At 49.5% G+C, this 27,500-nt stretch overlaps 1 protein-coding gene and 31 non-coding genes across 32 annotated transcripts in view; 22 read left to right on the top strand and 10 right to left on the bottom strand.

Moving 5' to 3' along the window:
* Positions 1-112: 112 nt before the first annotated feature.
* LOC125570734 lies at positions 113-305 on the top strand. Its single transcript, XR_007313059.1, has one exon. It is a non-coding gene; the product is annotated as a U2 spliceosomal RNA (small nuclear RNA).
* Positions 306-498: 193 nt separating this feature from the next.
* LOC125570398 lies at positions 499-664 on the top strand. The gene has a single exon (XR_007312725.1). It is a non-coding gene; the product is annotated as a U1 spliceosomal RNA (small nuclear RNA).
* A 772-nt stretch (positions 665-1,436) lies between these two features.
* Positions 1,437-1,555, bottom strand: LOC125570995. The gene has a single exon (XR_007313305.1). It is a non-coding gene; the product is annotated as a 5S ribosomal RNA (ribosomal RNA).
* Positions 1,556-1,799: 244 nt separating this feature from the next.
* LOC125570784 lies at positions 1,800-1,992 on the top strand. Its single transcript, XR_007313109.1, has one exon. It is a non-coding gene; the product is annotated as a U2 spliceosomal RNA (small nuclear RNA).
* A 193-nt stretch (positions 1,993-2,185) lies between these two features.
* On the top strand, positions 2,186-2,351 carry LOC125570397. The gene has a single exon (XR_007312724.1). It is a non-coding gene; the product is annotated as a U1 spliceosomal RNA (small nuclear RNA).
* Positions 2,352-3,123: 772 nt separating this feature from the next.
* On the bottom strand, positions 3,124-3,242 carry LOC125570994. The gene has a single exon (XR_007313304.1). It is a non-coding gene; the product is annotated as a 5S ribosomal RNA (ribosomal RNA).
* Positions 3,243-3,486: 244 nt separating this feature from the next.
* Positions 3,487-3,679, top strand: LOC125570733. Its single transcript, XR_007313058.1, has one exon. It is a non-coding gene; the product is annotated as a U2 spliceosomal RNA (small nuclear RNA).
* A 193-nt stretch (positions 3,680-3,872) lies between these two features.
* On the top strand, positions 3,873-4,038 carry LOC125570396. The gene has a single exon (XR_007312723.1). It is a non-coding gene; the product is annotated as a U1 spliceosomal RNA (small nuclear RNA).
* A 772-nt stretch (positions 4,039-4,810) lies between these two features.
* On the bottom strand, positions 4,811-4,929 carry LOC125570993. The gene has a single exon (XR_007313303.1). It is a non-coding gene; the product is annotated as a 5S ribosomal RNA (ribosomal RNA).
* A 257-nt stretch (positions 4,930-5,186) lies between these two features.
* LOC125570732 lies at positions 5,187-5,379 on the top strand. Its single transcript, XR_007313057.1, has one exon. It is a non-coding gene; the product is annotated as a U2 spliceosomal RNA (small nuclear RNA).
* Positions 5,380-5,572: 193 nt separating this feature from the next.
* Positions 5,573-5,738, top strand: LOC125570395. Its single transcript, XR_007312722.1, has one exon. It is a non-coding gene; the product is annotated as a U1 spliceosomal RNA (small nuclear RNA).
* A 772-nt stretch (positions 5,739-6,510) lies between these two features.
* LOC125570992 lies at positions 6,511-6,629 on the bottom strand. The gene has a single exon (XR_007313302.1). It is a non-coding gene; the product is annotated as a 5S ribosomal RNA (ribosomal RNA).
* A 257-nt stretch (positions 6,630-6,886) lies between these two features.
* LOC125570731 lies at positions 6,887-7,079 on the top strand. Its single transcript, XR_007313056.1, has one exon. It is a non-coding gene; the product is annotated as a U2 spliceosomal RNA (small nuclear RNA).
* Positions 7,080-7,272: 193 nt separating this feature from the next.
* Positions 7,273-7,438, top strand: LOC125570393. The gene has a single exon (XR_007312720.1). It is a non-coding gene; the product is annotated as a U1 spliceosomal RNA (small nuclear RNA).
* A 772-nt stretch (positions 7,439-8,210) lies between these two features.
* LOC125570991 lies at positions 8,211-8,329 on the bottom strand. Its single transcript, XR_007313301.1, has one exon. It is a non-coding gene; the product is annotated as a 5S ribosomal RNA (ribosomal RNA).
* A 257-nt stretch (positions 8,330-8,586) lies between these two features.
* LOC125570730 lies at positions 8,587-8,779 on the top strand. Its single transcript, XR_007313055.1, has one exon. It is a non-coding gene; the product is annotated as a U2 spliceosomal RNA (small nuclear RNA).
* Positions 8,780-8,972: 193 nt separating this feature from the next.
* Positions 8,973-9,138, top strand: LOC125570392. The gene has a single exon (XR_007312719.1). It is a non-coding gene; the product is annotated as a U1 spliceosomal RNA (small nuclear RNA).
* A 772-nt stretch (positions 9,139-9,910) lies between these two features.
* LOC125570990 lies at positions 9,911-10,029 on the bottom strand. Its single transcript, XR_007313300.1, has one exon. It is a non-coding gene; the product is annotated as a 5S ribosomal RNA (ribosomal RNA).
* Positions 10,030-10,286: 257 nt separating this feature from the next.
* On the top strand, positions 10,287-10,479 carry LOC125570729. Its single transcript, XR_007313054.1, has one exon. It is a non-coding gene; the product is annotated as a U2 spliceosomal RNA (small nuclear RNA).
* Positions 10,480-10,672: 193 nt separating this feature from the next.
* Positions 10,673-10,838, top strand: LOC125570391. The gene has a single exon (XR_007312718.1). It is a non-coding gene; the product is annotated as a U1 spliceosomal RNA (small nuclear RNA).
* Positions 10,839-11,610: 772 nt separating this feature from the next.
* Positions 11,611-11,729, bottom strand: LOC125570989. The gene has a single exon (XR_007313299.1). It is a non-coding gene; the product is annotated as a 5S ribosomal RNA (ribosomal RNA).
* Positions 11,730-11,986: 257 nt separating this feature from the next.
* Positions 11,987-12,179, top strand: LOC125570727. Its single transcript, XR_007313052.1, has one exon. It is a non-coding gene; the product is annotated as a U2 spliceosomal RNA (small nuclear RNA).
* A 193-nt stretch (positions 12,180-12,372) lies between these two features.
* Positions 12,373-12,538, top strand: LOC125570390. The gene has a single exon (XR_007312717.1). It is a non-coding gene; the product is annotated as a U1 spliceosomal RNA (small nuclear RNA).
* A 772-nt stretch (positions 12,539-13,310) lies between these two features.
* Positions 13,311-13,429, bottom strand: LOC125570988. The gene has a single exon (XR_007313298.1). It is a non-coding gene; the product is annotated as a 5S ribosomal RNA (ribosomal RNA).
* Positions 13,430-13,686: 257 nt separating this feature from the next.
* LOC125570726 lies at positions 13,687-13,879 on the top strand. The gene has a single exon (XR_007313051.1). It is a non-coding gene; the product is annotated as a U2 spliceosomal RNA (small nuclear RNA).
* Positions 13,880-14,072: 193 nt separating this feature from the next.
* Positions 14,073-14,238, top strand: LOC125570389. Its single transcript, XR_007312716.1, has one exon. It is a non-coding gene; the product is annotated as a U1 spliceosomal RNA (small nuclear RNA).
* Positions 14,239-15,010: 772 nt separating this feature from the next.
* LOC125570987 lies at positions 15,011-15,129 on the bottom strand. Its single transcript, XR_007313297.1, has one exon. It is a non-coding gene; the product is annotated as a 5S ribosomal RNA (ribosomal RNA).
* Positions 15,130-15,386: 257 nt separating this feature from the next.
* Positions 15,387-15,579, top strand: LOC125570725. The gene has a single exon (XR_007313050.1). It is a non-coding gene; the product is annotated as a U2 spliceosomal RNA (small nuclear RNA).
* A 193-nt stretch (positions 15,580-15,772) lies between these two features.
* On the top strand, positions 15,773-15,938 carry LOC125570387. The gene has a single exon (XR_007312714.1). It is a non-coding gene; the product is annotated as a U1 spliceosomal RNA (small nuclear RNA).
* A 772-nt stretch (positions 15,939-16,710) lies between these two features.
* Positions 16,711-16,829, bottom strand: LOC125570986. The gene has a single exon (XR_007313296.1). It is a non-coding gene; the product is annotated as a 5S ribosomal RNA (ribosomal RNA).
* A 257-nt stretch (positions 16,830-17,086) lies between these two features.
* On the top strand, positions 17,087-17,281 carry LOC125570814. Its single transcript, XR_007313125.1, has one exon. It is a non-coding gene; the product is annotated as a U2 spliceosomal RNA (small nuclear RNA).
* A 5,678-nt stretch (positions 17,282-22,959) lies between these two features.
* Positions 22,960-27,500, top strand: part of LOC125570312 — a 4,772-nt gene continuing 231 nt past the window's right edge. Inside the window, exons 1-2 of the mRNA XM_048731864.1 lie at positions 22,960-24,208; positions 26,971-27,500. The exon at positions 26,971-27,500 is cut by the window's right edge and continues 231 nt beyond it. Coding sequence (XP_048587821.1) covers positions 22,960-24,208; positions 26,971-27,224 — 1,503 coding nt within the window. The 3' untranslated portion in view covers positions 27,225-27,500. The remainder of the gene's footprint in view (positions 24,209-26,970) is intronic.

Below are 27,500 nucleotides of genomic sequence, written 5' to 3'. Positions count from 1 at the left end.
CTGATCATCACATGTGATCTTAGGAGGCAGAAGGGCCTAAAACCGAGTCCGTCACCCACATGGTGGAGGCCTAGAATGATAAACGCTCCATGTAGTCCGAGCCAGATTCTGCATCGCTTCTCGGCCTTTTGGCTAAGATCAAGTGTAGTATCTGTTCTTATCAGCTTAATATCTGATACGCTGCTCATTGAGTAGCTCATATATTAAACTGATTTTTGGAAACTGGCTGTGGAATAAGCGGCTTGCTGCGTCCCAGCCACGGGTTGTCTCGGTATTGCACTACCTCCGAGTACGGCCCCCTTCCCTTTCGGGAAGACACATTCAAGCAACACCTCGAGCATCATTTACGTGCTGTTCATGCGAGCTATAGCGGGAGAGATCAATAAGAGACAGGATCGTCATTAAGACGACGGGTCATAATCACCGCGATGCACCGTTCCCACATGGAGGATGAAATCAGCCGGGGACAGTCGGTGTACAGGGACGCCAAATAAACTCATACTTACCTGACGCGGGAGGTTTACCGTGATCACCAAGGCGGTCCTCTCAGGGTGAGGCCCTCTCATTGCACTTCGATTGGGTTGACCCCTGCGATTACCCCAAATGTGGGTAACTCGAGCGTATAATTTCTGGTAGTGGGGACCTGCGTTCGCGCTAGTCCCCGAACAATACGAATCAAGTGTAATCACAACACAATCACAACGAGCGACTCGAGAGCACGGACTTCACACCGCTTGTAATCAGTCAACTATTGTAAAATTTCTAACTTCTAATAGCGAACAACTTGCTCTCACATTACCGTCATGGTGGGCAGAGGCTTTAGTCGTGTTTGGTCTGCATTCTAGCGGTGTTTTTGCGATGAAACGAGCGAAGGTGAGCTGTGTTTTGATCAGTTGTTGCTAACCGGCGATGAAAGTTCAGTGCGACTGTTTCGTCACTAAAATAGAACAGTGGAATACGCGCGCTGCTTTGCAACCTTCGCGCTTTATTCTAGTGAGTGAAAACATGATCTCGAAAAGCATTTATTTGGACAAGGTTTACGCTATGAATGGCATCTCAGCTTGTATGAGATGTGAGCTGAGTAATGTTCGTGTTCACTCGCGGTGTAAACGCGCGACCAATGCGATAATACTGCGCACTTTCTCTCATAGTATTTTACTGCATTGAGAGACATTTCCTATGCGAGTACTAACGCTCTTACAGGCTTTCACAATCCACTGATCTGATCGCTTGTAATATTATGACTCTACTTGAATCTGCTGAACGTTTGCGAACGTTTACGACCGCGATTTTGATTACAATACGGTCGCTGAGTATGCCTGAATTGTCTATAGATCGAGTTGAGAACGCATACAACTGAGGCATTTCTTTAGCTTAGACAATGATCAACCTGCACTAACTTTTTCTTTATAGTTTAGAAAAAAATGAAAAAGAAATGCCTACAGCACGCGGTATTCCCAGGCGGTCACCCATCCAAGTACTAACCGCGCCCAATCGAGCTTAACTTCGGTGATCGGACGAGAACCGGTGTTTTCTCGATGGTATGGCCGTAGACGAAAGATCTCGGTGATATTTTAGACTTTTATAGCGGTGCGGTGAGAACGTACGCACGCACTAGCGCGGTAAAAATGTCTCATTGCACTCGCAAAGACGGTGTATCAAGCGAATACTGCTCGTACGTTCATGACTGATCATCACATGTGATCTTAGGAGGCAGAAGGGCCTAAAACCGAGTCCGTCACCCACATGGCGGAGGCCTAGAATGATAAACGCTCCATGTAGTCCGAGCCAGATTCTGCATCGCTTCTCGGCCTTTTGGCTAAGATCAAGTGTAGTATCTGTTCTTATCAGCTTAATATCTAATACGCTGCTCATTGAGTAGCTCATATATTAAACTGATTTTTGGAAACTGGCTGTGGAATAAGCGGCTTGCTGCGTCCCAGCCACGGGTTGTCTCGGTATTGCACTACCTCCGAGTACGGCCCCCTTCCCTTTCGGGAAGACACATTCAAGCAACACCTCGAGCATCATTTACGTGCTGTTCATGCGAGCTATAGCGGGAGAGATCAATAAGAGACAGGATCGTCATTAAGACGACGGGTCATAATCACCGCGATGCACCGTTCCCACATGGAGGATGAAATCAGCCGGGGACAGTCGGTGTACAGGGACGCCAAATAAACTCATACTTACCTGACGCGGGAGGTTTACCGTGATCACCAAGGCGGTCCTCTCAGGGTGAGGCCCTCTCATTGCACTTCGATTGGGTTGACCCCTGCGATTACCCCAAATGTGGGTAACTCGAGCGTATAATTTCTGGTAGTGGGGACCTGCGTTCGCGCTAGTCCCCGAACAATACGAATCAAGTGTAATCACAACACAATCACAACGAGCGACTCGAGAGCACGGACTTCACACCGCTTGTAATCAGTCAACTATTGTAAAATTTCTAACTTCTAATAGCGAACAACTTGCTCTCACATTACCGTCATGGTGGGCAGAGGCTTTAGTCGTGTTTGGTCTGCATTCTAGCGGTGTTTTTGCGATGAAACGAGCGAAGGTGAGCTGTGTTTTGATCAGTTGTTGCTAACCGGCGATGAAAGTTCAGTGCGACTGTTTCGTCACTAAAATAGAACAGTGGAATACGCGCGCTGCTTTGCAACCTTCGCGCTTTATTCTAGTGAGTGAAAACATGATCTCGAAAAGCATTTATTTGGACAAGGTTTACGCTATGAATGGCATCTCAGCTTGTATGAGATGTGAGCTGAGTAATGTTCGTGTTCACTCGCGGTGTAAACGCGCGACCAATGCGATAATACTGCGCACTTTCTCTCATAGTATTTTACTGCATTGAGAGACATTTCCTATGCGAGTACTAACGCTCTTACAGGCTTTCACAATCCACTGATCTGATCGCTTGTAATATTATGACTCTACTTGAATCTGCTGAACGTTTGCGAACGTTTACGACCGCGATTTTGATTACAATACGGTCGCTGAGTATGCCTGAATTGTCTATAGATCGAGTTGAGAACGTTTACAACTGAGGCATTTCTTTAGCTTAGACAATGATCAACCTGCACTAACTTTTTCTTTATAGTTTAGAAAAAAATGAAAAAGAAATGCCTACAGCACGCGGTATTCCCAGGCGGTCACCCATCCAAGTACTAACCGCGCCCAATCGAGCTTAACTTCGGTGATCGGACGAGAACCGGTGTTTTCTCGATGGTATGGCCGTAGACGAAAGATCTCGGTGATATTTTAGACTTTTATAGCGGTGCGGTGAGAACGTACGCACGCACTAGCGCGGTAAAAATGTCTCATTGCACTCGCAAAGACGGTGTATCAAGCGAATACTGCTCGTACGTTCATGACTGATCATCACATGTGATCTTAGGAGGCAGAAGGGCCTAAAACCGAGTCCGTCACCCACATGGCGGAGGCCTAGAATGATAAACGCTCCATGTAGTCCGAGCCAGATTCTGCATCGCTTCTCGGCCTTTTGGCTAAGATCAAGTGTAGTATCTGTTCTTATCAGCTTAATATCTGATACGCTGCTCATTGAGTAGCTCATATATTAAACTGATTTTTGGAAACTGGCTGTGGAATAAGCGGCTTGCTGCGTCCCAGCCACGGGTTGTCTCGGTATTGCACTACCTCCGAGTACGGCCCCCTTCCCTTTCGGGAAGACACATTCAAGCAACACCTCGAGCATCATTTACGTGCTGTTCATGCGAGCTATAGCGGGAGAGATCAATAAGAGACAGGATCGTCATTAAGACGACGGGTCATAATCACCGCGATGCACCGTTCCCACATGGAGGATGAAATCAGCCGGGGACAGTCGGTGTACAGGGACGCCAAATAAACTCATACTTACCTGACGCGGGAGGTTTACCGTGATCACCAAGGCGGTCCTCTCAGGGTGAGGCCCTCTCATTGCACTTCGATTGGGTTGACCCCTGCGATTACCCCAAATGTGGGTAACTCGAGCGTATAATTTCTGGTAGTGGGGACCTGCGTTCGCGCTAGTCCCCGAACAATACGAATCAAGTGTAATCACAACACAATCACAACGAGCGACTCGAGAGCACGGACTTCACACCGCTTGTAATCAGTCAACTATTGTAAAATTTCTAACTTCTAATAGCGAACAACTTGCTCTCACATTACCGTCATGGTGGGCAGAGGCTTTAGTCGTGTTTGGTCTGCATTCTAGCGGTGTTTTTGCGATGAAACGAGCGAAGGTGAGCTGTGTTTTGATCAGTTGTTGCTAACCGGCGATGAAAGTTCAGTGCGACTGTTTCGTCACTAAAATAGAACAGTGGAATACGCGCGCTGCTTTGCAACCTTCGCGCTTTATTCTAGTGAGTGAAAACATGATCTCGAAAAGCATTTATTTGGACAAGGTTTACGCTATGAATGGCATCTCAGCTTGTATGAGATGTGAGCTGAGTAATGTTCGTGTTCACTCGCGGTGTAAACGCGCGACCAATGCGATAATACTGCGCACTTTCTCTCATAGTATTTTACTGCATTGAGAGACATTTCCTATGCGAGTACTAACGCTCTTACAGGCTTTCACAATCCACTGATCTGATCGCTTGTAATATTATGACTCTACTTGAATCTGCTGAACGTTTGCGAACGTTTACGACCGCGATTTTGATTACAATACGGTCGCTGAGTATGCCTGAATTGTCTATAGATCGAGTTGAGAACGCATACAACTGAGGCATTTCTTTAGCTTAGACAATGATCAACCTGCACTAACTTTTTCTTTATAGTTTAGAAAAAAATGAAAAAGAAATGCCTACAGCACGCGGTATTCCCAGGCGGTCACCCATCCAAGTACTAACCGCGCCCAATCGAGCTTAACTTCGGTGATCGGACGAGAACCGGTGTTTTCTCGATGGTATGGCCGTAGACGAAAGATCTCGGTGATATTTTAGACTTTTATAGCGGTGCGGTGAGAACGTACGCACGCACTAGCGCGGTAAAAATGTCTCATTGCACTCGCAAAGACGGTGTATCAAGCGAATACTGCTCGTACGTGATAGCACTACGTTCATGACTGATCATCACATGTGATCTTAGGAGGCAGAAGGGCCTAAAACCGAGTCCGTCACCCACATGGTGGAGGCCTAGAATGATAAACGCTCCATGTAGTCCGAGCCAGATTCTGCATCGCTTCTCGGCCTTTTGGCTAAGATCAAGTGTAGTATCTGTTCTTATCAGCTTAATATCTGATACGCTGCTCATTGAGTAGCTCATATATTAAACTGATTTTTGGAAACTGGCTGTGGAATAAGCGGCTTGCTGCGTCCCAGCCACGGGTTGTCTCGGTATTGCACTACCTCCGAGTACGGCCCCCTTCCCTTTCGGGAAGACACATTCAAGCAACACCTCGAGCATCATTTACGTGCTGTTCATGCGAGCTATAGCGGGAGAGATCAATAAGAGACAGGATCGTCATTAAGACGACGGGTCATAATCACCGCGATGCACCGTTCCCACATGGAGGATGAAATCAGCCGGGGACAGTCGGTGTACAGGGACGCCAAATAAACTCATACTTACCTGACGCGGGAGGTTTACCGTGATCACCAAGGCGGTCCTCTCAGGGTGAGGCCCTCTCATTGCACTTCGATTGGGTTGACCCCTGCGATTACCCCAAATGTGGGTAACTCGAGCGTATAATTTCTGGTAGTGGGGACCTGCGTTCGCGCTAGTCCCCGAACAATACGAATCAAGTGTAATCACAACACAATCACAACGAGCGACTCGAGAGCACGGACTTCACACCGCTTGTAATCAGTCAACTATTGTAAAATTTCTAACTTCTAATAGCGAACAACTTGCTCTCACATTACCGTCATGGTGGGCAGAGGCTTTAGTCGTGTTTGGTCTGCATTCTAGCGGTGTTTTTGCGATGAAACGAGCGAAGGTGAGCTGTGTTTTGATCAGTTGTTGCTAACCGGCGATGAAAGTTCAGTGCGACTGTTTCGTCACTAAAATAGAACAGTGGAATACGCGCGCTGCTTTGCAACCTTCGCGCTTTATTCTAGTGAGTGAAAACATGATCTCGAAAAGCATTTATTTGGACAAGGTTTACGCTATGAATGGCATCTCAGCTTGTATGAGATGTGAGCTGAGTAATGTTCGTGTTCACTCGCGGTGTAAACGCGCGACCAATGCGATAATACTGCGCACTTTCTCTCATAGTATTTTACTGCATTGAGAGACATTTCCTATGCGAGTACTAACGCTCTTACAGGCTTTCACAATCCACTGATCTGATCGCTTGTAATATTATGACTCTACTTGAATCTGCTGAACGTTTGCGAACGTTTACGACCGCGATTTTGATTACAATACGGTCGCTGAGTATGCCTGAATTGTCTATAGATCGAGTTGAGAACGCATACAACTGAGGCATTTCTTTAGCTTAGACAATGATCAACCTGCACTAACTTTTTCTTTATAGTTTAGAAAAAAATGAAAAAGAAATGCCTACAGCACGCGGTATTCCCAGGCGGTCACCCATCCAAGTACTAACCGCGCCCAATCGAGCTTAACTTCGGTGATCGGACGAGAACCGGTGTTTTCTCGATGGTATGGCCGTAGACGAAAGATCTCGGTGATATTTTAGACTTTTATAGCGGTGCGGTGAGAACGTACGCACGCACTAGCGCGGTAAAAATGTCTCATTGCACTCGCAAAGACGGTGTATCAAGCGAATACTGCTCGTACGTGATAGCACTACGTTCATGACTGATCATCACATGTGATCTTAGGAGGCAGAAGGGCCTAAAACCGAGTCCGTCACCCACATGGTGGAGGCCTAGAATGATAAACGCTCCATGTAGTCCGAGCCAGATTCTGCATCGCTTCTCGGCCTTTTGGCTAAGATCAAGTGTAGTATCTGTTCTTATCAGCTTAATATCTGATACGCTGCTCATTGAGTAGCTCATATATTAAACTGATTTTTGGAAACTGGCTGTGGAATAAGCGGCTTGCTGCGTCCCAGCCACGGGTTGTCTCGGTATTGCACTACCTCCGAGTACGGCCCCCTTCCCTTTCGGGAAGACACATTCAAGCAACACCTCGAGCATCATTTACGTGCTGTTCATGCGAGCTATAGCGGGAGAGATCAATAAGAGACAGGATCGTCATTAAGACGACGGGTCATAATCACCGCGATGCACCGTTCCCACATGGAGGATGAAATCAGCCGGGGACAGTCGGTGTACAGGGACGCCAAATAAACTCATACTTACCTGACGCGGGAGGTTTACCGTGATCACCAAGGCGGTCCTCTCAGGGTGAGGCCCTCTCATTGCACTTCGATTGGGTTGACCCCTGCGATTACCCCAAATGTGGGTAACTCGAGCGTATAATTTCTGGTAGTGGGGACCTGCGTTCGCGCTAGTCCCCGAACAATACGAATCAAGTGTAATCACAACACAATCACAACGAGCGACTCGAGAGCACGGACTTCACACCGCTTGTAATCAGTCAACTATTGTAAAATTTCTAACTTCTAATAGCGAACAACTTGCTCTCACATTACCGTCATGGTGGGCAGAGGCTTTAGTCGTGTTTGGTCTGCATTCTAGCGGTGTTTTTGCGATGAAACGAGCGAAGGTGAGCTGTGTTTTGATCAGTTGTTGCTAACCGGCGATGAAAGTTCAGTGCGACTGTTTCGTCACTAAAATAGAACAGTGGAATACGCGCGCTGCTTTGCAACCTTCGCGCTTTATTCTAGTGAGTGAAAACATGATCTCGAAAAGCATTTATTTGGACAAGGTTTACGCTATGAATGGCATCTCAGCTTGTATGAGATGTGAGCTGAGTAATGTTCGTGTTCACTCGCGGTGTAAACGCGCGACCAATGCGATAATACTGCGCACTTTCTCTCATAGTATTTTACTGCATTGAGAGACATTTCCTATGCGAGTACTAACGCTCTTACAGGCTTTCACAATCCACTGATCTGATCGCTTGTAATATTATGACTCTACTTGAATCTGCTGAACGTTTGCGAACGTTTACGACCGCGATTTTGATTACAATACGGTCGCTGAGTATGCCTGAATTGTCTATAGATCGAGTTGAGAACGCATACAACTGAGGCATTTCTTTAGCTTAGACAATGATCAACCTGCACTAACTTTTTCTTTATAGTTTAGAAAAAAATGAAAAAGAAATGCCTACAGCACGCGGTATTCCCAGGCGGTCACCCATCCAAGTACTAACCGCGCCCAATCGAGCTTAACTTCGGTGATCGGACGAGAACCGGTGTTTTCTCGATGGTATGGCCGTAGACGAAAGATCTCGGTGATATTTTAGACTTTTATAGCGGTGCGGTGAGAACGTACGCACGCACTAGCGCGGTAAAAATGTCTCATTGCACTCGCAAAGACGGTGTATCAAGCGAATACTGCTCGTACGTGATAGCACTACGTTCATGACTGATCATCACATGTGATCTTAGGAGGCAGAAGGGCCTAAAACCGAGTCCGTCACCCACATGGCGGAGGCCTAGAATGATAAACGCTCCATGTAGTCCGAGCCAGATTCTGCATCGCTTCTCGGCCTTTTGGCTAAGATCAAGTGTAGTATCTGTTCTTATCAGCTTAATATCTGATACGCTGCTCATTGAGTAGCTCATATATTAAACTGATTTTTGGAAACTGGCTGTGGAATAAGCGGCTTGCTGCGTCCCAGCCACGGGTTGTCTCGGTATTGCACTACCTCCGAGTACGGCCCCCTTCCCTTTCGGGAAGACACATTCAAGCAACACCTCGAGCATCATTTACGTGCTGTTCATGCGAGCTATAGCGGGAGAGATCAATAAGAGACAGGATCGTCATTAAGACGACGGGTCATAATCACCGCGATGCACCGTTCCCACATGGAGGATGAAATCAGCCGGGGACAGTCGGTGTACAGGGACGCCAAATAAACTCATACTTACCTGACGCGGGAGGTTTACCGTGATCACCAAGGCGGTCCTCTCAGGGTGAGGCCCTCTCATTGCACTTCGATTGGGTTGACCCCTGCGATTACCCCAAATGTGGGTAACTCGAGCGTATAATTTCTGGTAGTGGGGACCTGCGTTCGCGCTAGTCCCCGAACAATACGAATCAAGTGTAATCACAACACAATCACAACGAGCGACTCGAGAGCACGGACTTCACACCGCTTGTAATCAGTCAACTATTGTAAAATTTCTAACTTCTAATAGCGAACAACTTGCTCTCACATTACCGTCATGGTGGGCAGAGGCTTTAGTCGTGTTTGGTCTGCATTCTAGCGGTGTTTTTGCGATGAAACGAGCGAAGGTGAGCTGTGTTTTGATCAGTTGTTGCTAACCGGCGATGAAAGTTCAGTGCGACTGTTTCGTCACTAAAATAGAACAGTGGAATACGCGCGCTGCTTTGCAACCTTTGCGCTTTATTCTAGTGAGTGAAAACATGATCTCGAAAAGCATTTATTTGGACAAGGTTTACGCTATGAATGGCATCTCAGCTTGTATGAGATGTGAGCTGAGTAATGTTCGTGTTCACTCGCGGTGTAAACGCGCGACCAATGCGATAATACTGCGCACTTTCTCTCATAGTATTTTACTGCATTGAGAGACATTTCCTATGCGAGTACTAACGCTCTTACAGGCTTTCACAATCCACTGATCTGATCGCTTGTAATATTATGACTCTACTTGAATCTGCTGAACGTTTGCGAACGTTTACGACCGCGATTTTGATTACAATACGGTCGCTGAGTATGCCTGAATTGTCTATAGATCGAGTTGAGAACGCATACAACTGAGGCATTTCTTTAGCTTAGACAATGATCAACCTGCACTAACTTTTTCTTTATAGTTTAGAAAAAAATGAAAAAGAAATGCCTACAGCACGCGGTATTCCCAGGCGGTCACCCATCCAAGTACTAACCGCGCCCAATCGAGCTTAACTTCGGTGATCGGACGAGAACCGGTGTTTTCTCGATGGTATGGCCGTAGACGAAAGATCTCGGTGATATTTTAGACTTTTATAGCGGTGCGGTGAGAACGTACGCACGCACTAGCGCGGTAAAAATGTCTCATTGCACTCGCAAAGACGGTGTATCAAGCGAATACTGCTCGTACGTGATAGCACTACGTTCATGACTGATCATCACATGTGATCTTAGGAGGCAGAAGGGCCTAAAACCGAGTCCGTCACCCACATGGCGGAGGCCTAGAATGATAAACGCTCCATGTAGTCCGAGCCAGATTCTGCATCGCTTCTCGGCCTTTTGGCTAAGATCAAGTGTAGTATCTGTTCTTATCAGCTTAATATCTGATACGCTGCTCATTGAGTAGCTCATATATTAAACTGATTTTTGGAAACTGGCTGTGGAATAAGCGGCTTGCTGCGTCCCAGCCACGGGTTGTCTCGGTATTGCACTACCTCCGAGTACGGCCCCCTTCCCTTTCGGGAAGACACATTCAAGCAACACCTCGAGCATCATTTACGTGCTGTTCATGCGAGCTATAGCGGGAGAGATCAATAAGAGACAGGATCGTCATTAAGACGACGGGTCATAATCACCGCGATGCACCGTTCCCACATGGAGGATGAAATCAGCCGGGGACAGTCGGTGTACAGGGACGCCAAATAAACTCATACTTACCTGACGCGGGAGGTTTACCGTGATCACCAAGGCGGTCCTCTCAGGGTGAGGCCCTCTCATTGCACTTCGATTGGGTTGACCCCTGCGATTACCCCAAATGTGGGTAACTCGAGCGTATAATTTCTGGTAGTGGGGACCTGCGTTCGCGCTAGTCCCCGAACAATACGAATCAAGTGTAATCACAACACAATCACAACGAGCGACTCGAGAGCACGGACTTCACACCGCTTGTAATCAGTCAACTATTGTAAAATTTCTAACTTCTAATAGCGAACAACTTGCTCTCACATTACCGTCATGGTGGGCAGAGGCTTTAGTCGTGTTTGGTCTGCATTCTAGCGGTGTTTTTGCGATGAAACGAGCGAAGGTGAGCTGTGTTTTGATCAGTTGTTGCTAACCGGCGATGAAAGTTCAGTGCGACTGTTTCGTCACTAAAACAGAACAGTGGAATACGCGCGCTGCTTTGCAACCTTCGCGCTTTATTCTAGTGAGTGAAAACATGATCTCGAAAAGCATTTATTTGGACAAGGTTTACGCTATGAATGGCATCTCAGCTTGTATGAGATGTGAGCTGAGTAATGTTCGTGTTCACTCGCGGTGTAAACGCGCGACCAATGCGATAATACTGCGCACTTTCTCTCATAGTATTTTACTGCATTGAGAGACATTTCCTATGCGAGTACTAACGCTCTTACAGGCTTTCACAATCCACTGATCTGATCGCTTGTAATATTATGACTCTACTTGAATCTGCTGAACGTTTGCGAACGTTTACGACCGCGATTTTGATTACAATACGGTCGCTGAGTATGCCTGAATTGTCTATAGATCGAGTTGAGAACGCATACAACTGAGGCATTTCTTTAGCTTAGACAATGATCAACCTGCACTAACTTTTTCTTTATAGTTTAGAAAAAAATGAAAAAGAAATGCCTACAGCACGCGGTATTCCCAGGCGGTCACCCATCCAAGTACTAACCGCGCCCAATCGAGCTTAACTTCGGTGATCGGACGAGAACCGGTGTTTTCTCGATGGTATGGCCGTAGACGAAAGATCTCGGTGATATTTTAGACTTTTATAGCGGTGCGGTGAGAACGTACGCACGCACTAGCGCGGTAAAAATGTCTCATTGCACTCGCAAAGACGGTGTATCAAGCGAATACTGCTCGTACGTGATAGCACTACGTTCATGACTGATCATCACATGTGATCTTAGGAGGCAGAAGGGCCTAAAACCGAGTCCGTCACCCACATGGCGGAGGCCTAGAATGATAAACGCTCCATGTAGTCCGAGCCAGATTCTGCATCGCTTCTCGGCCTTTTGGCTAAGATCAAGTGTAGTATCTGTTCTTATCAGCTTAATATCTGATACGCTGCTCATTGAGTAGCTCATATATTAAACTGATTTTTGGAAACTGGCTGTGGAATAAGCGGCTTGCTGCGTCCCAGCCACGGGTTGTCTCGGTATTGCACTACCTCCGAGTACGGCCCCCTTCCCTTTCGGGAAGACACATTCAAGCAACACCTCGAGCATCATTTACGTGCTGTTCATGCGAGCTATAGCGGGAGAGATCAATAAGAGACAGGATCGTCATTAAGACGACGGGTCATAATCACCGCGATGCACCGTTCCCACATGGAGGATGAAATCAGCCGGGGACAGTCGGTGTACAGGGACGCCAAATAAACTCATACTTACCTGACGCGGGAGGTTTACCGTGATCACCAAGGCGGTCCTCTCAGGGTGAGGCCCTCTCATTGCACTTCGATTGGGTTGACCCCTGCGATTACCCCAAATGTGGGTAACTCGAGCGTATAATTTCTGGTAGTGGGGACCTGCGTTCGCGCTAGTCCCCGAACAATACGAATCAAGTGTAATCACAACACAATCACAACGAGCGACTCGAGAGCACGGACTTCACACCGCTTGTAATCAGTCAACTATTGTAAAATTTCTAACTTCTAATAGCGAACAACTTGCTCTCACATTACCGTCATGGTGGGCAGAGGCTTTAGTTGTGTTTGGTCTGCATTCTAGCGGTGTTTTTGCGATGAAACGAGCGAAGGTGAGCTGTGTTTTGATCAGTTGTTGCTAACCGGCGATGAAAGTTCAGTGCGACTGTTTCGTCACTAAAATAGAACAGTGGAATACGCGCGCTGCTTTGCAACCTTCGCGCTTTATTCTAGTGAGTGAAAACATGATCTCGAAAAGCATTTATTTGGACAAGGTTTACGCTATGAATGGCATCTCAGCTTGTATGAGATGTGAGCTGAGTAATGTTCGTGTTCACTCGCGGTGTAAACGCGCGACCAATGCGATAATACTGCGCACTTTCTCTCATAGTATTTTACTGCATTGAGAGACATTTCCTATGCGAGTACTAACGCTCTTACAGGCTTTCACAATCCACTGATCTGATCGCTTGTAATATTATGACTCTACTTGAATCTGCTGAACGTTTGCGAACGTTTACGACCGCGATTTTGATTACAATACGGTCGCTGAGTATGCCTGAATTGTCTATAGATCGAGTTGAAAACGCATACAACTGAGGCATTTCTTTAGCTTAGACAATGATCAACCTGCACTAACTTTTTCTTTATAGTTTAGAAAAAAATGAAAAAGAAATGCCTACAGCACGCGGTATTCCCAGGCGGTCACCCATCCAAGTACTAACCGCGCCCAATCGAGCTTAACTTCGGTGATCGGACGAGAACCGGTGTTTTCTCGATGGTATGGCCGTAGACGAAAGATCTCGGTGATATTTTAGACTTTTATAGCGGTGCGGTGAGAACGTACGCACGCACTAGCGCGGTAAAAATGTCTCATTGCACTCGCAAAGACGGTGTATCAAGCGAATACTGCTCGTACGTGATAGCACTACGTTCATGACTGATCATCACATGTGATCTTAGGAGGCAGAAGGGCCTAAAACCGAGTCCGTCACCCCCATGGTGGAGGCCTAGAATGATAAACGCTCCATGTAGTCCGAGCCAGATTCTGCATCGCTTCTCGGCCTTTTGGCTAAGATCAAGTGTAGTATCTGTTCTTATCAGCTTAATATCTGATACGCTGCTCATTGAGTAGCTCATATATTAAACTGATTTTTGGAAACTGGCTGTGGAATAAGCGGCTTGCTGCGTCCCAGCCACGGGTTGTCTCGGTATTGCACTACCTCCGAGTACGGCCCCCTTCCCTTTCGGGAAGACACATTCAAGCAACACCTCGAGCATCATTTACGTGCTGTTCATGCGAGCTATAGCGGGAGAGATCAATAAGAGACAGGATCGTCATTAAGACGACGGGTCATAATCACCGCGATGCACCGTTCCCACATGGAGGATGAAATCAGCCGGGGACAGTCGGTGTACAGGGACGCCAAATAAACTCATACTTACCTGACGCGGGAGGTTTACCGTGATCACCAAGGCGGTCCTCTCAGGGTGAGGCCCTCTCATTGCACTTCGATTGGGTTGACCCCTGCGATTACCCCAAATGTGGGTAACTCGAGCGTATAATTTCTGGTAGTGGGGACCTGCGTTCGCGCTAGTCCCCGAACAATACGAATCAAGTGTAATCACAACACAATCACAACGAGCGACTCGAGAGCACGGACTTCACACCGCTTGTAATCAGTCAACTATTGTAAAATTTCTAACTTCTAATAGCGAACAACTTGCTCTCACATTACCGTCATGGTGGGCAGAGGCTTTAGTCGTGTTTGGTCTGCATTCTAGCGGTGTTTTTGCGATGAAACGAGCGAAGGTGAGCTGTGTTTTGATCAGTTGTTGCTAACCGGCGATGAAAGTTCAGTGCGACTGTTTCGTCACTAAAATAGAACAGTGGAATACGCGCGCTGCTTTGCAACCTTCGCGCTTTATTCTAGTGAGTGAAAACATGATCTCGAAAAGCATTTATTTGGACAAGGTTTACGCTATGAATGGCATCTCAGCTTGTATGAGATGTGAGCTGAGTAATGTTCGTGTTCACTCGCGGTGTAAACGCGCGACCAATGCGATAATACTGCGCACTTTCTCTCATAGTATTTTACTGCATTGAGAGACATTTCCTATGCGAGTACTAACGCTCTTACAGGCTTTCACAATCCACTGATCTGATCGCTTGTAATATTATGACTCTACTTGAATCTGCTGAACGTTTGCGAACGTTTACGACCGCGATTTTGATTACAATACGGTCGCTGAGTATGCCTGAATTGTCTATAGATCGAGTTGAGAACGCATACAACTGAGGCATTTCTTTAGCTTAAACAATGATCAACCTGCACTAACTTTTTCTTTATAGTTTAGAAAAAAATGAAAAAGAAATGCCTACAGCACGCGGTATTCCCAGGCGGTCACCCATCCAAGTACTAACCGCGCCCAATCGAGCTTAACTTCGGTGATCGGACGAGAACCGGTGTTTTCTCGATGGTATGGCCGTAGACGAAAGATCTCGGTGATATTTTAGACTTTTATAGCGGTGCGGTGAGAACGTACGCACGCACTAGCGCGGTAAAAATGTCTCATTGCACTCGCAAAGACGGTGTATCAAGCGAATACTGCTCGTACGTGATAGCACTACGTTCATGACTGATCATCACATGTGATCTTAGGAGGCAGAAGGGCCTAAAACCGAGTCCGTCACCCACATGGTGGAGGCCTAGAATGATAAACGCTCCATGTAGTCCGAGCCAGATTCTGCATCGCTTCTCGGCCTTTTGGCTAAGATCAAGTGTAGTATCTGTTCTTATCAGCTTAATATCTGATACGCTGCTCATTGAGTAGCTCATATATTAAACTGATTTTTGGAAACTGGCTGTGGAATAAGCGGCTTGCTGCGTCCCAGCCACGGGTTGTCTCGGTATTGCACTACCTCCGAGTACGGCCCCCTTCCCTTTCGGGAAGACACATTCAAGCAACACCTCGAGCATCATTTACGTGCTGTTCATGCGAGCTATAGCGGGAGAGATCAATAAGAGACAGGATCGTCATTAAGACGACGGGTCATAATCACCGCGATGCACCGTTCCCACATGGAGGATGAAATCAGCCGGGGACAGTCGGTGTACAGGGACGCCAAATAAACTCATACTTACCTGACGCGGGAGGTTTACCGTGATCACCAAGGCGGTCCTCTCAGGGTGAGGCCCTCTCATTGCACTTCGATTGGGTTGACCCCTGCGATTACCCCAAATGTGGGTAACTCGAGCGTATAATTTCTGGTAGTGGGGACCTGCGTTCGCGCTAGTCCCCGAACAATACGAATCAAGTGTAATCACAACACAATCACAACGAGCGACTCGAGAGCACGGACTTCACACCGCTTGTAATCAGTCAACTATTGTAAAATTTCTAACTTCTAATAGCGAACAACTTGCTCTCACATTACCGTCATGGTGGGCAGAGGCTTTAGTCGTGTTTGGTCTGCATTCTAGCGGTGTTTTTGCGATGAAACGAGCGAAGGTGAGCTGTGTTTTGATCAGTTGTTGCTAACCGGCGATGAAAGTTCAGTGCGACTGTTTCGTCACTAAAATAGAACAGTGGAATACGCGCGCTGCTTTGCAACCTTCGCGCTTTATTCTAGTGAGTGAAAACATGATCTCGAAAAGCATTTATTTGGACAAGGTTTACGCTATGAATGGCATCTCAGCTTGTATGAGATGTGAGCTGAGTAATGTTCGTGTTCACTCGCGGTGTAAACGCGCGACCAATGCGATAATACTGCGCACTTTCTCTCATAGTATTTTACTGCATTGAGAGACATTTCCTATGCGAGTACTAACGCTCTTACAGGCTTTCACAATCCACTGATCTGATCGCTTGTAATATTATGACTCTACTTGAATCTGCTGAACGTTTGCGAACGTTTACGACCGCGATTTTGATTACAATACGGTCGCTGAGTATGCCTGAATTGTCTATAGATCGAGTTGAGAACGCATACAACTGAGGCATTTCTTTAGCTTAGACAATGATCAACCTGCACTAACTTTTTCTTTATAGTTTAGAAAAAAATGAAAAAGAAATGCCTACAGCACGCGGTATTCCCAGGCGGTCACCCATCCAAGTACTAACCGCGCCCAATCGAGCTTAACTTCGGTGATCGGACGAGAACCGGTGTTTTCTCGATGGTATGGCCGTAGACGAAAGATCTCGGTGATATTTTAGACTTTTATAGCGGTGCGGTGAGAACGTACGCACGCACTAGCGCGGTAAAAATGTCTCATTGCACTCGCAAAGACGGTGTATCAAGCGAATACTGCTCGTACGTGATAGCACTACGTTCATGACTGATCATCACATGTGATCTTAGGAGGCAGAAGGGCCTAAAACCGAGTCCGTCACCCACATGGCGGAGGCCTAGAATGATAAACGCTCCATGTAGTCCGAGCCAGATTCTGCATCGCTTCTCGGCCTTTTGGCTAAGATCAAGTGTAGTATCTGTTCTTATCGACCGAAGACGAGTGTAAGCCTCGGGTTTGAAGGTTAGATAAGAATAGACGAGGGTCTTCTCGTATAAGCGCCCTCGGCGTGGGAAAACCCGGATTACGTAATCACGTAAACACGTGTTTCGTTCTCTGGGAATTTCCACGGTATAACGCTTGATCTAGAGAAACCTGCTAGCACCAGGGCTTAGCAGGACCGCGCCCACAGCTTGGGAACGCCTCTAGAACACGCCCTGACCACGCCCTGACCACGCCCACCAAAATGGTTCCTCCAACAGAAAACGACATGGACACGCCCACGGACACGCCCACGGACACGCCCAAAGCCACGCCCACTTGAAAGACTATGTCTTACAGGGAGGCCGCTTTACAACAGCGAAAACCAACCGTCTTTCGGTCTTTCGCAGCCCTGCGGACAGTACGTCTGCGATACGACAGCACACCAGTCTCTGCGGCGGAGGTCCTGCGCGCCTTCCTGGGGACAGAAAGCGCCGACATTGTCGGCACCGCCCAGGTGGTCTCTGGCCTAGAGGTCACCTTCAAAACCGAGCAGTCAGCTGTTCTCGCTGCCTCTCGAGGCCTCGACGTCGGCGGCCGCCACTACCAACTCGCCCCAGTCTCCGTGCGCAGAACGGCAGTCTCCGTATTTGTGCCTGTTGAGTTCCCGGATGACACCTTCCGCGACTTGATGACCAGATACGGAGACCTACACTCTATTTCGCGGCTTCATCACAAAGAGCCCGACCTGGCTGCTTTCGAAAATGGATGCCGCCTTGTCCTGTACGACAAGTTACTCCGTGACCTGCCAGCCCGCCTAACAACAAACGGAGCCTCTCTGAGCTTCAAATATACTGGGCAACCTCAGAGTTGCCTAAGATGCTCAGAGATAGGCCACGGTGTGAAAGAATGCACCAAACCGCGCCGACGCCCTCATCGCCGTCGTCGAGAAGAACTCACCACCGAACAGGAGCGCATGCAGTGCGCGCAGGAGGAGGAGACACTCCCACCACTATCGCCGGATCTGCCGCTACCGACAGAGACGGCCTCTGACCGCGAAAAGGACCAGGACGAGGCAGCTGCCCCCGCAACAGCGCAAGAGCACACAATCTCCGCGGATTCCCTTATACCAACAGAGTCCTCCCCAAAGACCGGCACCGAGGAACCCTCCCCGAAGACCGGAGAGAAAAGACCACCCGGTCTTCACTTAACGGACTCTCCCCCGCGAAAGGAAAGTCGAGCTGGAAGTCGAGCTGAAAACGAGCGGGCTTTCGTTAAAGATCTCAAATCAGACGCCCGCAGAATCGCTGGAGTGGACTCAAGCTCCCGACTGGACGCACTCGCCCTCTTTCTCCAGCACAAGCACGGTGATTACACGCACCAAAAGCTGCGACTCGCTGGACACGCAGCACAGAGCGAACTCCGCACCCGATGGGAGAACATGAAGGGGGAGCAGCGTGCTAAACAGCTGTTTGACAAGCTCTACCGCCAACATTTCCAACACCTCTACGAGGGTAAAGATGTGCATCATTAATCTTAACCTCATGGTTATGTTAACCTATATTTGTTTCACAATGGCGTTCTCGGTTTGCACGATTAACGTCAATGGCATCCACGAGGCGCCTAAACGTGAAAAAGTTTTTAGTGCGCTTCGCAGCATGAACTGCGATGTTGCGTTCGTGCAGGAGACCCACATTTCAACTGCCACGGAAGAGCAGCATTGGGAAAAGGAGTGGGGGGGACCGGCTTATTGGAGCTGTGGGTCTCCTCACGCGCGTGGCGTCGGAGTGCTGTTTAAGCCGTCCTTTAATTTCAAGTTTGTGGGCCTCAAACGGGATACTGAGGGCAGGTTCCTCAGCGTCCTCATTGAGGTTAACAAAACTCACTTCTCTTTGAACAACCTTTATGCTCCGAATCTCCCGGCAGAGAGAGTCGCCTTTTACGGAAATCTTTGGCGGCTCTCTCACCCGGGGGTACCCGCCATCATCGGAGGCGATTTTAATTGTGTAAGTAACTTAGCCCTAGATAAATGGGGGGGTAGCGCGCTTAGCGGTACATTAGGATACCCTGCTTTACATACCTTCCTTGAACGGTTCCGGGTCTTAGACCTCTATCGATCGTACTCACCATCGGGTACGGCAGTAACTTACATCACGCCTGATCGCAGGGTAGGAACACGGATCGATCGTATCTACGCCCCGGAACCTTTCATGCAGGGGGGGTCTTGTACCGTCAGGCCATTCCCTTTCTCAGACCACGCAGCCGTACATGCGCGCCTCACAATCCCCGACATCGAGCCAGCAGGGCGAGGTGTATGGAAATTTAATGTCTCGGTCCTGCAGAACGAGGACTTTCGCAAAAGCGTTCGCGCCTTCTGGCCCTCGTGGCAGCAGAAACGACCCCAGTTCCCAGACCGCCGGGTCTGGTGGGATTTGGGAAAATTTCACCTAAAGCGTCTTGCGATAGCCGCGTCGGTGCGTCTTTCCAAAGAAAAGCGACACCACATTGCCGCCCTAGAGAGGGAATACCAACGCCTAAACACGCGCGGTGCTGACGTCTCTCGCCTCCGTGCTATAAAGCAGGAGCTAGAAGACGCACAGACCCGCGTGCTAGAAGGGGTTAAAGTCCGCTCTAGAGCACAATGGCTTGAGGAAGGGGAAAAACCCACCCGGTATTTCTTCGGCCTAGAGAGCAACAATCGCACCAAACACAGCATCACCGAGCTTCACACCTCCAGCGGCCGTACAGCCTCAAACACCTCAGACATCTTGGCTGCGGTGCGCGAGTTTTACACCACGCTTTACACCGCTGAAACAACAGACCCTGAGGCTCAGGATTCCTTGCTCTCTAGGCTGGACGCTCGCCTTTCCGAGGAGGAGAGGTCTTCACTTGAATCCCCTTTATCTGAGGCTGATTGCCGTGAGGCCCTCACCCAGATGAAGAGAAACAAGACCCCCGGAGACGACGGTCTCCCAGCCGAGTTCTATCTCCGCTTCTGGGATTTAGTAGGGTGTGATCTGGTGGATACTTTAAATAGTGGATACGATCATACCCACCTCTCTGAATCCCAGACGCGGAGCATACTCTCGTTGCTCTTTAAAAAGGGAGATAGGCTTCTCCTCAAGAACTGGCGCCCAATCTCACTACTTAACGTAGATTACAAGATTGGCGCAAAAGCACTGGCAAACAGGCTGAAACCCGTACTCGCGTCAGTTCTTTCTCCTGATCAGACATGCGGGGTGCCGGGACGAAGCATCTTCGAGAACAACTTCCTAATCAGGGATATTCTCGACTATGCCGAAACTAAACGACTTCCCGGTGCCCTCATTGCACTTGATCGGGAAAAAGCTTTTGATAGAGTGGACAGAGATTTTCTCGATCGCGTTCTCGAGAAAATGAATTTCGGGCCTGTTTTTAGGCGCTGGATTAAGACTCTGTACAACGGCAGTAAAGCCTCGGTATGTAATAACGGCTGGCTCACGAGCTTCTTCCCCCTACAGCGCGGCGTCCGCCAAGGTTGCCCCCTTAGCCCCATGCTCTACTGCCTTTGTGCAGAGGTTCTGGGGAACGCGATCAGGAAAGACCCTCAGGTCACTGGTCTTCATCTTCCCCAGTCAAAAGCGACGGTTAAAACAACTCAGTACGCCGACGACACGACCCTCCTGCTGCGAGACTCTTACTCTATACGCAGGGCTTTCGCGCTAATTGGTACATACGAACGCGCTTCCGGAGCAAAGCTCAATGCCACGAAATCCGAAGGTCTCTGGATCGGTTCCTCTCGAGGATCTGACCAGACTCCGGTGGATATTAAGTGGCAGAGAGACAAGCTCCATATCCTTGGAATCTGGCACGGGTTTGGAGACCTGACCGAGTTTAACTGGGCACCTCGCGTAGAAAAACTCGAAAAAACCCTCACCTTGTGGCGCAGCCGGACTCTATCCCTGAAGGGCAAAGTTCTAATAACCAATGTACTCGGGATGAGCAAACTCTGGTACACAGCCAGTGTGCTAAGAATGCCCCCTCCTGTAGCCACAAAGGTGAACAAACTTGTCTGGGATTTTGTCTGGTCTGGTAAGACCCCCCAGGTTAGCAGAGAAAAGTGCGTGCAACCGCGAGAAAAGGGAGGCCTGGCGGCCATCCACATTCAGTCAAAGGTGAAATCCCTGCAGCTGAAATGGATTGCACAAGTGGCTAACCCTGACAATAACGCTCCATGGGCAAACCTAGCGCGCTATTGGACTAGCCGCAAGCTCGGTATCCGTAAGGAGTGGAATTGGCTGAAAGGCAATTCCGCCCCGGTCGCGGCGCCTGGAAAACGACCCAGGGTCTATGACGATCTCCTCCAGGCCATGGCGGAGATCAAGCCTTGGCTAGCTTCCGCTCCCCTCCGAGCGCTGAAGGTTAAAAACATCTACTCGGAGTTTGTAGCACTCCTCCCTAATCCAAGCAAAGCTCAACAGACGTGGGAAGACAGACTGCGACTGCCAGGGATTCCCTGGTTCTCAGTCTGGCGGAACACATACGGCGGGCTGAGCACGAATTGGGAGAGCGACCTGCTGTGGAAGATCCGCCACCGCGTGGTTCGCACAGCGAGTTTCCTCACCAGCCACATGCACTGCACGTTTTCGCCGAAATGCCACCGCTGTGGCAGGACCGAGACATTAAAGCACGTGTTTTTATCTTGCGACTTTGCGACGCGGGTTTGGGACTGGGCATTTCCTATAGCTGAGCGGATTAACGCTACTCCCCTAACCCGTAATGTTAACACTGTCATCCTTACTCTTGGACTATCCACAGCTAAGGGTGACAAGAGCAGAACTAACTTAGTGGTGTACATCTTTAAACTCATACTATGGTGTCTGTGGACTGCAAGGAACACTTCTCTATTCGAGAAGAGACAAGCAGAAATAGTCAGTGTAGCTAAATATAAGATCAGAGAGAGGATAGAGAGGGACGCGGCCGTCCTCGGACCTCTTGCCGCGTATAGCCGCTGGGGCATCAATGATGTCCTCTGCTGCTGGCGGGGCGAGGCCCTCTCTGTCCTCGTATAGCACACAATAAAACCGGGCAACCCAGGGCAACTCGCCCCGGGCCCCATCGCATTACTTCTCCTTCCCTTGCCTATCGCTGTCCACTTAATTGTGCGCATGGCGATCTGGCTACCCCCCTCTTTTCCACCACTGTCCACTTAATTGTAAGCACGGTGGCTGGAGAAACATCAATACCCCCTCCGCCCCTCACTGTCCTCCCACCTGTGGAAACAGCGAGGAGGCCAACATGTATCCAATGTACAACTCCAAATATATAATGCCATAAGCGGTGAAATAAACCGCGTGAACAATGGGAGGAGCGAGGCTTCCGGGGGGATTAACGCCTCTGTCGTGCAAGAGCCGGAGACGCGGATTTCTCCCGGGATCCCTCTCTTCTCTAAAACTACACATTATCGATATTGTCAAAACAACCATTGTAATCAAGATTAGATATAGTCCTCAACTGGATTTAAAGATTGTATAATAGATTTGATTTATTGTAAATAAACTATTCAAATACAAAAAAAAAAAGTATCTGTTCTTATCGACCGAAGACGAGTGTAAGCCTCGGGTTTGAAGGTTAGATAAGAATAGACGAGGGTCTTCTCGTATAAGCGCCCTCGGCGTGGGAAAACCCGGATTACGTAATCACGTAAACACGTGTTTCGTTCTCTGGGAATTTCCACGGTATAACGCTTGATCTAGAGAAACCTGCTAGCACCAGGGCTTAGCAGGACCGCGCCCACAGCTTGGGAACGCCTCTAGAACACGTCCTGACCACGCCCTGACCACGCCCACCAAAATGGTTCCTCCAACGGAAAACGACATGGACACGCCCACGGACACGCCCACGGACACGCCCAAAGCCACGCTTACTGGAAAGACTATGTCTTACAGGGAGGCCGCTTTACAACAGCGAAAACCAACCGTCTTTCGGTCTTTCCCAGCCCTGCGGACAGTATGTCTGCGATACGACAGCACACCAGTCTCTGCGGCGGAGGTCCTGCGCGCCTTCCTGGGGACAGAAACCGCCGACATTGTCGGCACCGCCCAGGTTGTCTCTGGCCTAGAGGTCACCTTCAAAACCGAGCAGTCAGCTGTTCTCGCTGCCTCTCGAGGCCTCGACGTCGGCGGCCGCCACTACCAACTCGCCCCAGTCTCCGTGCGCAGAACGGCAGTCTCCGTATTTGTGCCTGTTGAGTTCCCGGATGACACCTTCCGCGACTTGATGACCAGATACGGAGACCTACACTCTATTTCGCGGCTTCATCACAAAGAGCCCGACCTGGCTGCTTTCGAAAATGGATGCCGCCTTGTCCTGTACGACAAGTTACTCCGTGACCTGCCAGCCCGCCTAACAACAAACGGAGCCTCTCTGAGCTTCAAATATACTGGGCAACCTCAGAGTTGCCTAAGATGCTCAGAGATAGGCCACGGTGTGAAAGAATGCACCAAACCGCGCCGACGCCCTCATCGCCGTCGTCGAGAAGAACTCACCACCGAACAGGAGCGCATGCAGTGCGCGCAGGAGGAGGAGACACTCCCACCACTATCGCCGGATCTGCCGCTACCGACAGAGACGGCCTCTGACCGCGAAAAGGACCAGGACGAGGCAGCTGCCCCCGCAACAGCGCAAGAGCACACAATCTCCGCGGATTCCCTTATACCAACAGAGTCCTCCCCAAAGACCGGCACCGAGGAACCCTCCCCGAAGACCGGAGAGAAAAGACCACCCGGTCTTCACTTAACGGACTCTCCCCCGCGAAAGGAAAGTCGAGCTGGAAGTCGAGCTGAAAACGAGCGGGCTTTCGTTAAAGATCTCAAATCAGACGCCCGCAGAATCGCTGGAGTGGACTCAAGCTCCCGACTGGACGCACTCGCCCTCTTTCTCCAGCACAAGCACGGTGATTACACGCACCAAAAGCTGCGACTCGCTGGACACGCAGCACAGAGCGAACTCCGCACCCGATGGGAGAACATGAAGGGGGAGCAGCGTGCTAAACAGCTGTTTGACAAGCTCTACCGCCAACATTTCCAACACCTCTACGAGGGTAAAGATGTGCATCATTAATCTTAACCTCATGGTTATGTTAACCTATATTTGTTTCACAATGGCGTTCTCGGTTTGCACGATTAACGTCAATGGCATCCACGAGGCGCCTAAACGTGAAAAAGTTTTTAGTGCGCTTCGCAGCATGAACTGCGATGTTGCGTTCGTGCAGGAGACCCACATTTCAACTGCCACGGAAGAGCAGCATTGGGAAAAGGAGTGGGGGGGACCGGCTTATTGGAGCTGTGGGTCTCCTCACGCGCGTGGCGTCGGAGTGCTGTTTAAGCCGTCCTTTAATTTCAAGTTTGTGAGCCTCAAACGGGATACTGAGGGCAGGTTCCTCAGCGTCCTCATTGAGGTTAACAAAACTCACTTCTCTTTGAACAACCTTTATGCTCCGAATCTCCCGGCAGAGAGAGTCGCCTTTTACGGAAATCTTTGGCGGCTCTCTCACCCGGGGGTACCCGCCATCATCGGAGGCGATTTTAATTGTGTAAGTAACTTAGCCCTAGATAAATGGGGGGGTAGCGCGCTTAGCGGTACATTAGGATACCCTGCTTTACATACCTTCCTTGAACGGTTCCGGGTCTTAGACCTCTATCGATCGTACTCACCATCGGGTACGGCAGTAACTTACATCACGCCTGATCGCAGGGTAGGAACACGGATCGATCGTATCTACGCCCCGGAACCTTTCATGCAGGGGGGGTCTTGTACCGTCAGGCCATTCCCTTTCTCAGACCACGCAGCCGTACATGCGCGCCTCACAATCCCCGACATCGAGCCAGCAGGGCGAGGTGTATGGAAATTTAATGTCTCGGTCCTGCAGAACGAGGACTTTCGCAAAAGCGTTCGCGCCTTCTGGCCCTCGTGGCAGCAGAAACGACCCCAGTTCCCAGACCGCCGGGTCTGGTGGGATTTGGGAAAATTTCACCTAAAGCGTCTTGCGATAGCCGCGTCGGTGCGTCTTTCCAAAGAAAAGCGACACCACATTGCCGCCCTAGAGAGGGAATACCAACGCCTAAACACGCGCGGTGCTGACGTCTCTCGCCTCCGTGCTATAAAGCAGGAGCTAGAAGACGCACAGACCCGCGTGCTAGAAGGGGTTAAAGTCCGCTCTAGAGCACAATGGCTTGAGGAAGGGGAAAAACCCACCCGGTATTTCTTCGGCCTAGAGAGCAACAATCGCACCAAACACAGCATCACCGAGCTTCACACCTCCAGCGGCCGTACAGCCTCAAACACCTCAGACATCTTGGCTGCGGTGCGCGAGTTTTACACCACGCTTTACACCGCTGAAACAACAGACCCTGAGGCTCAGGATTCCTTGCTCTCTAGGCTGGACGCTCGCCTTTCCGAGGAGGAGAGGTCTTCACTTGAATCCCCCCATCTTGTATTAAGACTCTGTACAACGGCAGTAAAGCCTCGGTATGTAATAACGGCTGGCTCACGAGCTTCTTCCCCCTACAGCGCGGCGTCCGCCAAGGTTGCCCCCTTAGCCCCATGCTCTACTGCCTTTGTGCAGAGGTTCTGGGGAACGCGATCAGGAAAGACCCTCAGGTCACTGGTCTTCATCTTCCCCAGTCAAAAGCGACGGTTAAAACAACTCAGTACGCCGACGACACGACCCTCCTGCTGCGAGACTCTTACTCTATACGCAGGGCTTTCGCGCTAATTGGTACATACGAACGCGCTTCCGGAGCAAAGCTCAATGCCACGAAATCCGAAGGTCTCTGGATCGGTTCCTCTCGAGGATCTGACCAGACTCCGGTGGATATTAAGTGGCAGTGGCATTCCATATCCTTGGAATCTGGCACGGGTTTGGAGACCTGACCGAGTTTAACTGGGCACCTCGCGTAGAAAAACTCGAAAAAACCCTCACCTTGTGGCGCAGCCGGACTCTATCCCTGAAGGGCAAAGTTCTAATAACCAATGTACTCGGGATGAGCAAACTCTGGTACACAGCCAGTGTGCTAAGAATGCCCCCTCCTGTAGCCACAAAGGTGAACAAACTTGTCTGGGATTTTGTCTGGTCTGGTAAGACCCCCCAGGTTAGCAGAGAAAAGTGCGTGCAACCGCGAGAAAAGGGAGGCCTGGCGGCCATCCACATTCAGTCAAAGGTGAAATCCCTGCAGCTGAAATGGATTGCACAAGTGGCTAACCCTGACAATAACGCTCCATGGGCAAACCTAGCGCGCTATTGGACTAGCCGCAAGCTCGGTATCCGTGAGGAGTGGAATTGGCTGAAAGGCAATTCCGCCCCGGTCGCGGCGCCTGGAAAACGACCCAGGGTCTATGACGATCTCCTCCAGGCCATGGCGGAGATCAAGCCTTGGCTAGCTTCCGCTCCCCTCCGAGCGCTGAAGGTTAAAAACATCTACTCGGAGTTTGTAGCACTCCTCCCTAATCCAAGCAAAGCTCAACAGACGTGGGAAGACAGACTGCGACTGCCAGGGATTCCCTGGTTCTCAGTCTGGCGGAACACATACGGCGGGCTGAGCACGAATTGGGAGAGCGACCTGCTGTGGAAGATCCGCCACCGCGTGGTTCGCACAGCGAGTTTCCTCACCAGCCACATGCACTGCACGTTTTCGCCGAAATGCCACCGCTGTGGCAGGACCGAGACATTAAAGCACGTGTTTTTATCTTGCGACTTTGCGACGCGGGTTTGGGACTGGGCATTTCCTATAGCTGAGCGGATTAACGCTACTCCCCTAACCCGTAATGTTAACACTGTCATCCTTACTCTTGGACTATCCACAGCTAAGGGTGACAAGAGCAAAACTAACTTAGTGGTGTACATCTTTAAACTCATACTATGGTGTCTGTGGACTGCAAGGAACACTTCTCTATTCGAGAAGAGACAAGCAGAAATAGTCAGTGTAGCTAAATATAAGATCAGAGAGAGGATAGAGAGGGACGCGGCCGTCCTCGGACCTCTTGCCGCGTATAGCCGCTGGGGCATCAATGATGTCCTCTGCTGCTGGCGGGGCGAGGCCCTCTCTGTCCTCGTATAGCACACAATAAAACCGGGCAACCCAGGGCAACTCGCCCCGGGCCCCATCGCATTACTTCTCCTTCCCTTGCCTATCGCTGTCCACTTAATTGTGCGCATGGCGATCTGGCTACCCCCCTCTTTTCCACCACTGTCCACTTAATTGTAAGCACGGTGGCTGGAGAAACATCAATACCCCCTCCGCCCCTCACTGTCCTCCCACCTGTGGAAACAGCGAGGAGGCCAACATGTATCCAATGTACAACTCCAAATATATAATGCCATAAGCGGTGAAATA

Source organism: Nematostella vectensis, chromosome 8 (genome assembly GCF_932526225.1).
Source record: "Nematostella vectensis chromosome 8, jaNemVect1.1, whole genome shotgun sequence".
In the NCBI taxonomy this organism is placed as follows: domain Eukaryota; kingdom Metazoa; phylum Cnidaria; class Anthozoa; order Actiniaria; family Edwardsiidae; genus Nematostella; species Nematostella vectensis.
This window is presented reverse-complemented; position numbering and strand designations above follow the sequence as displayed.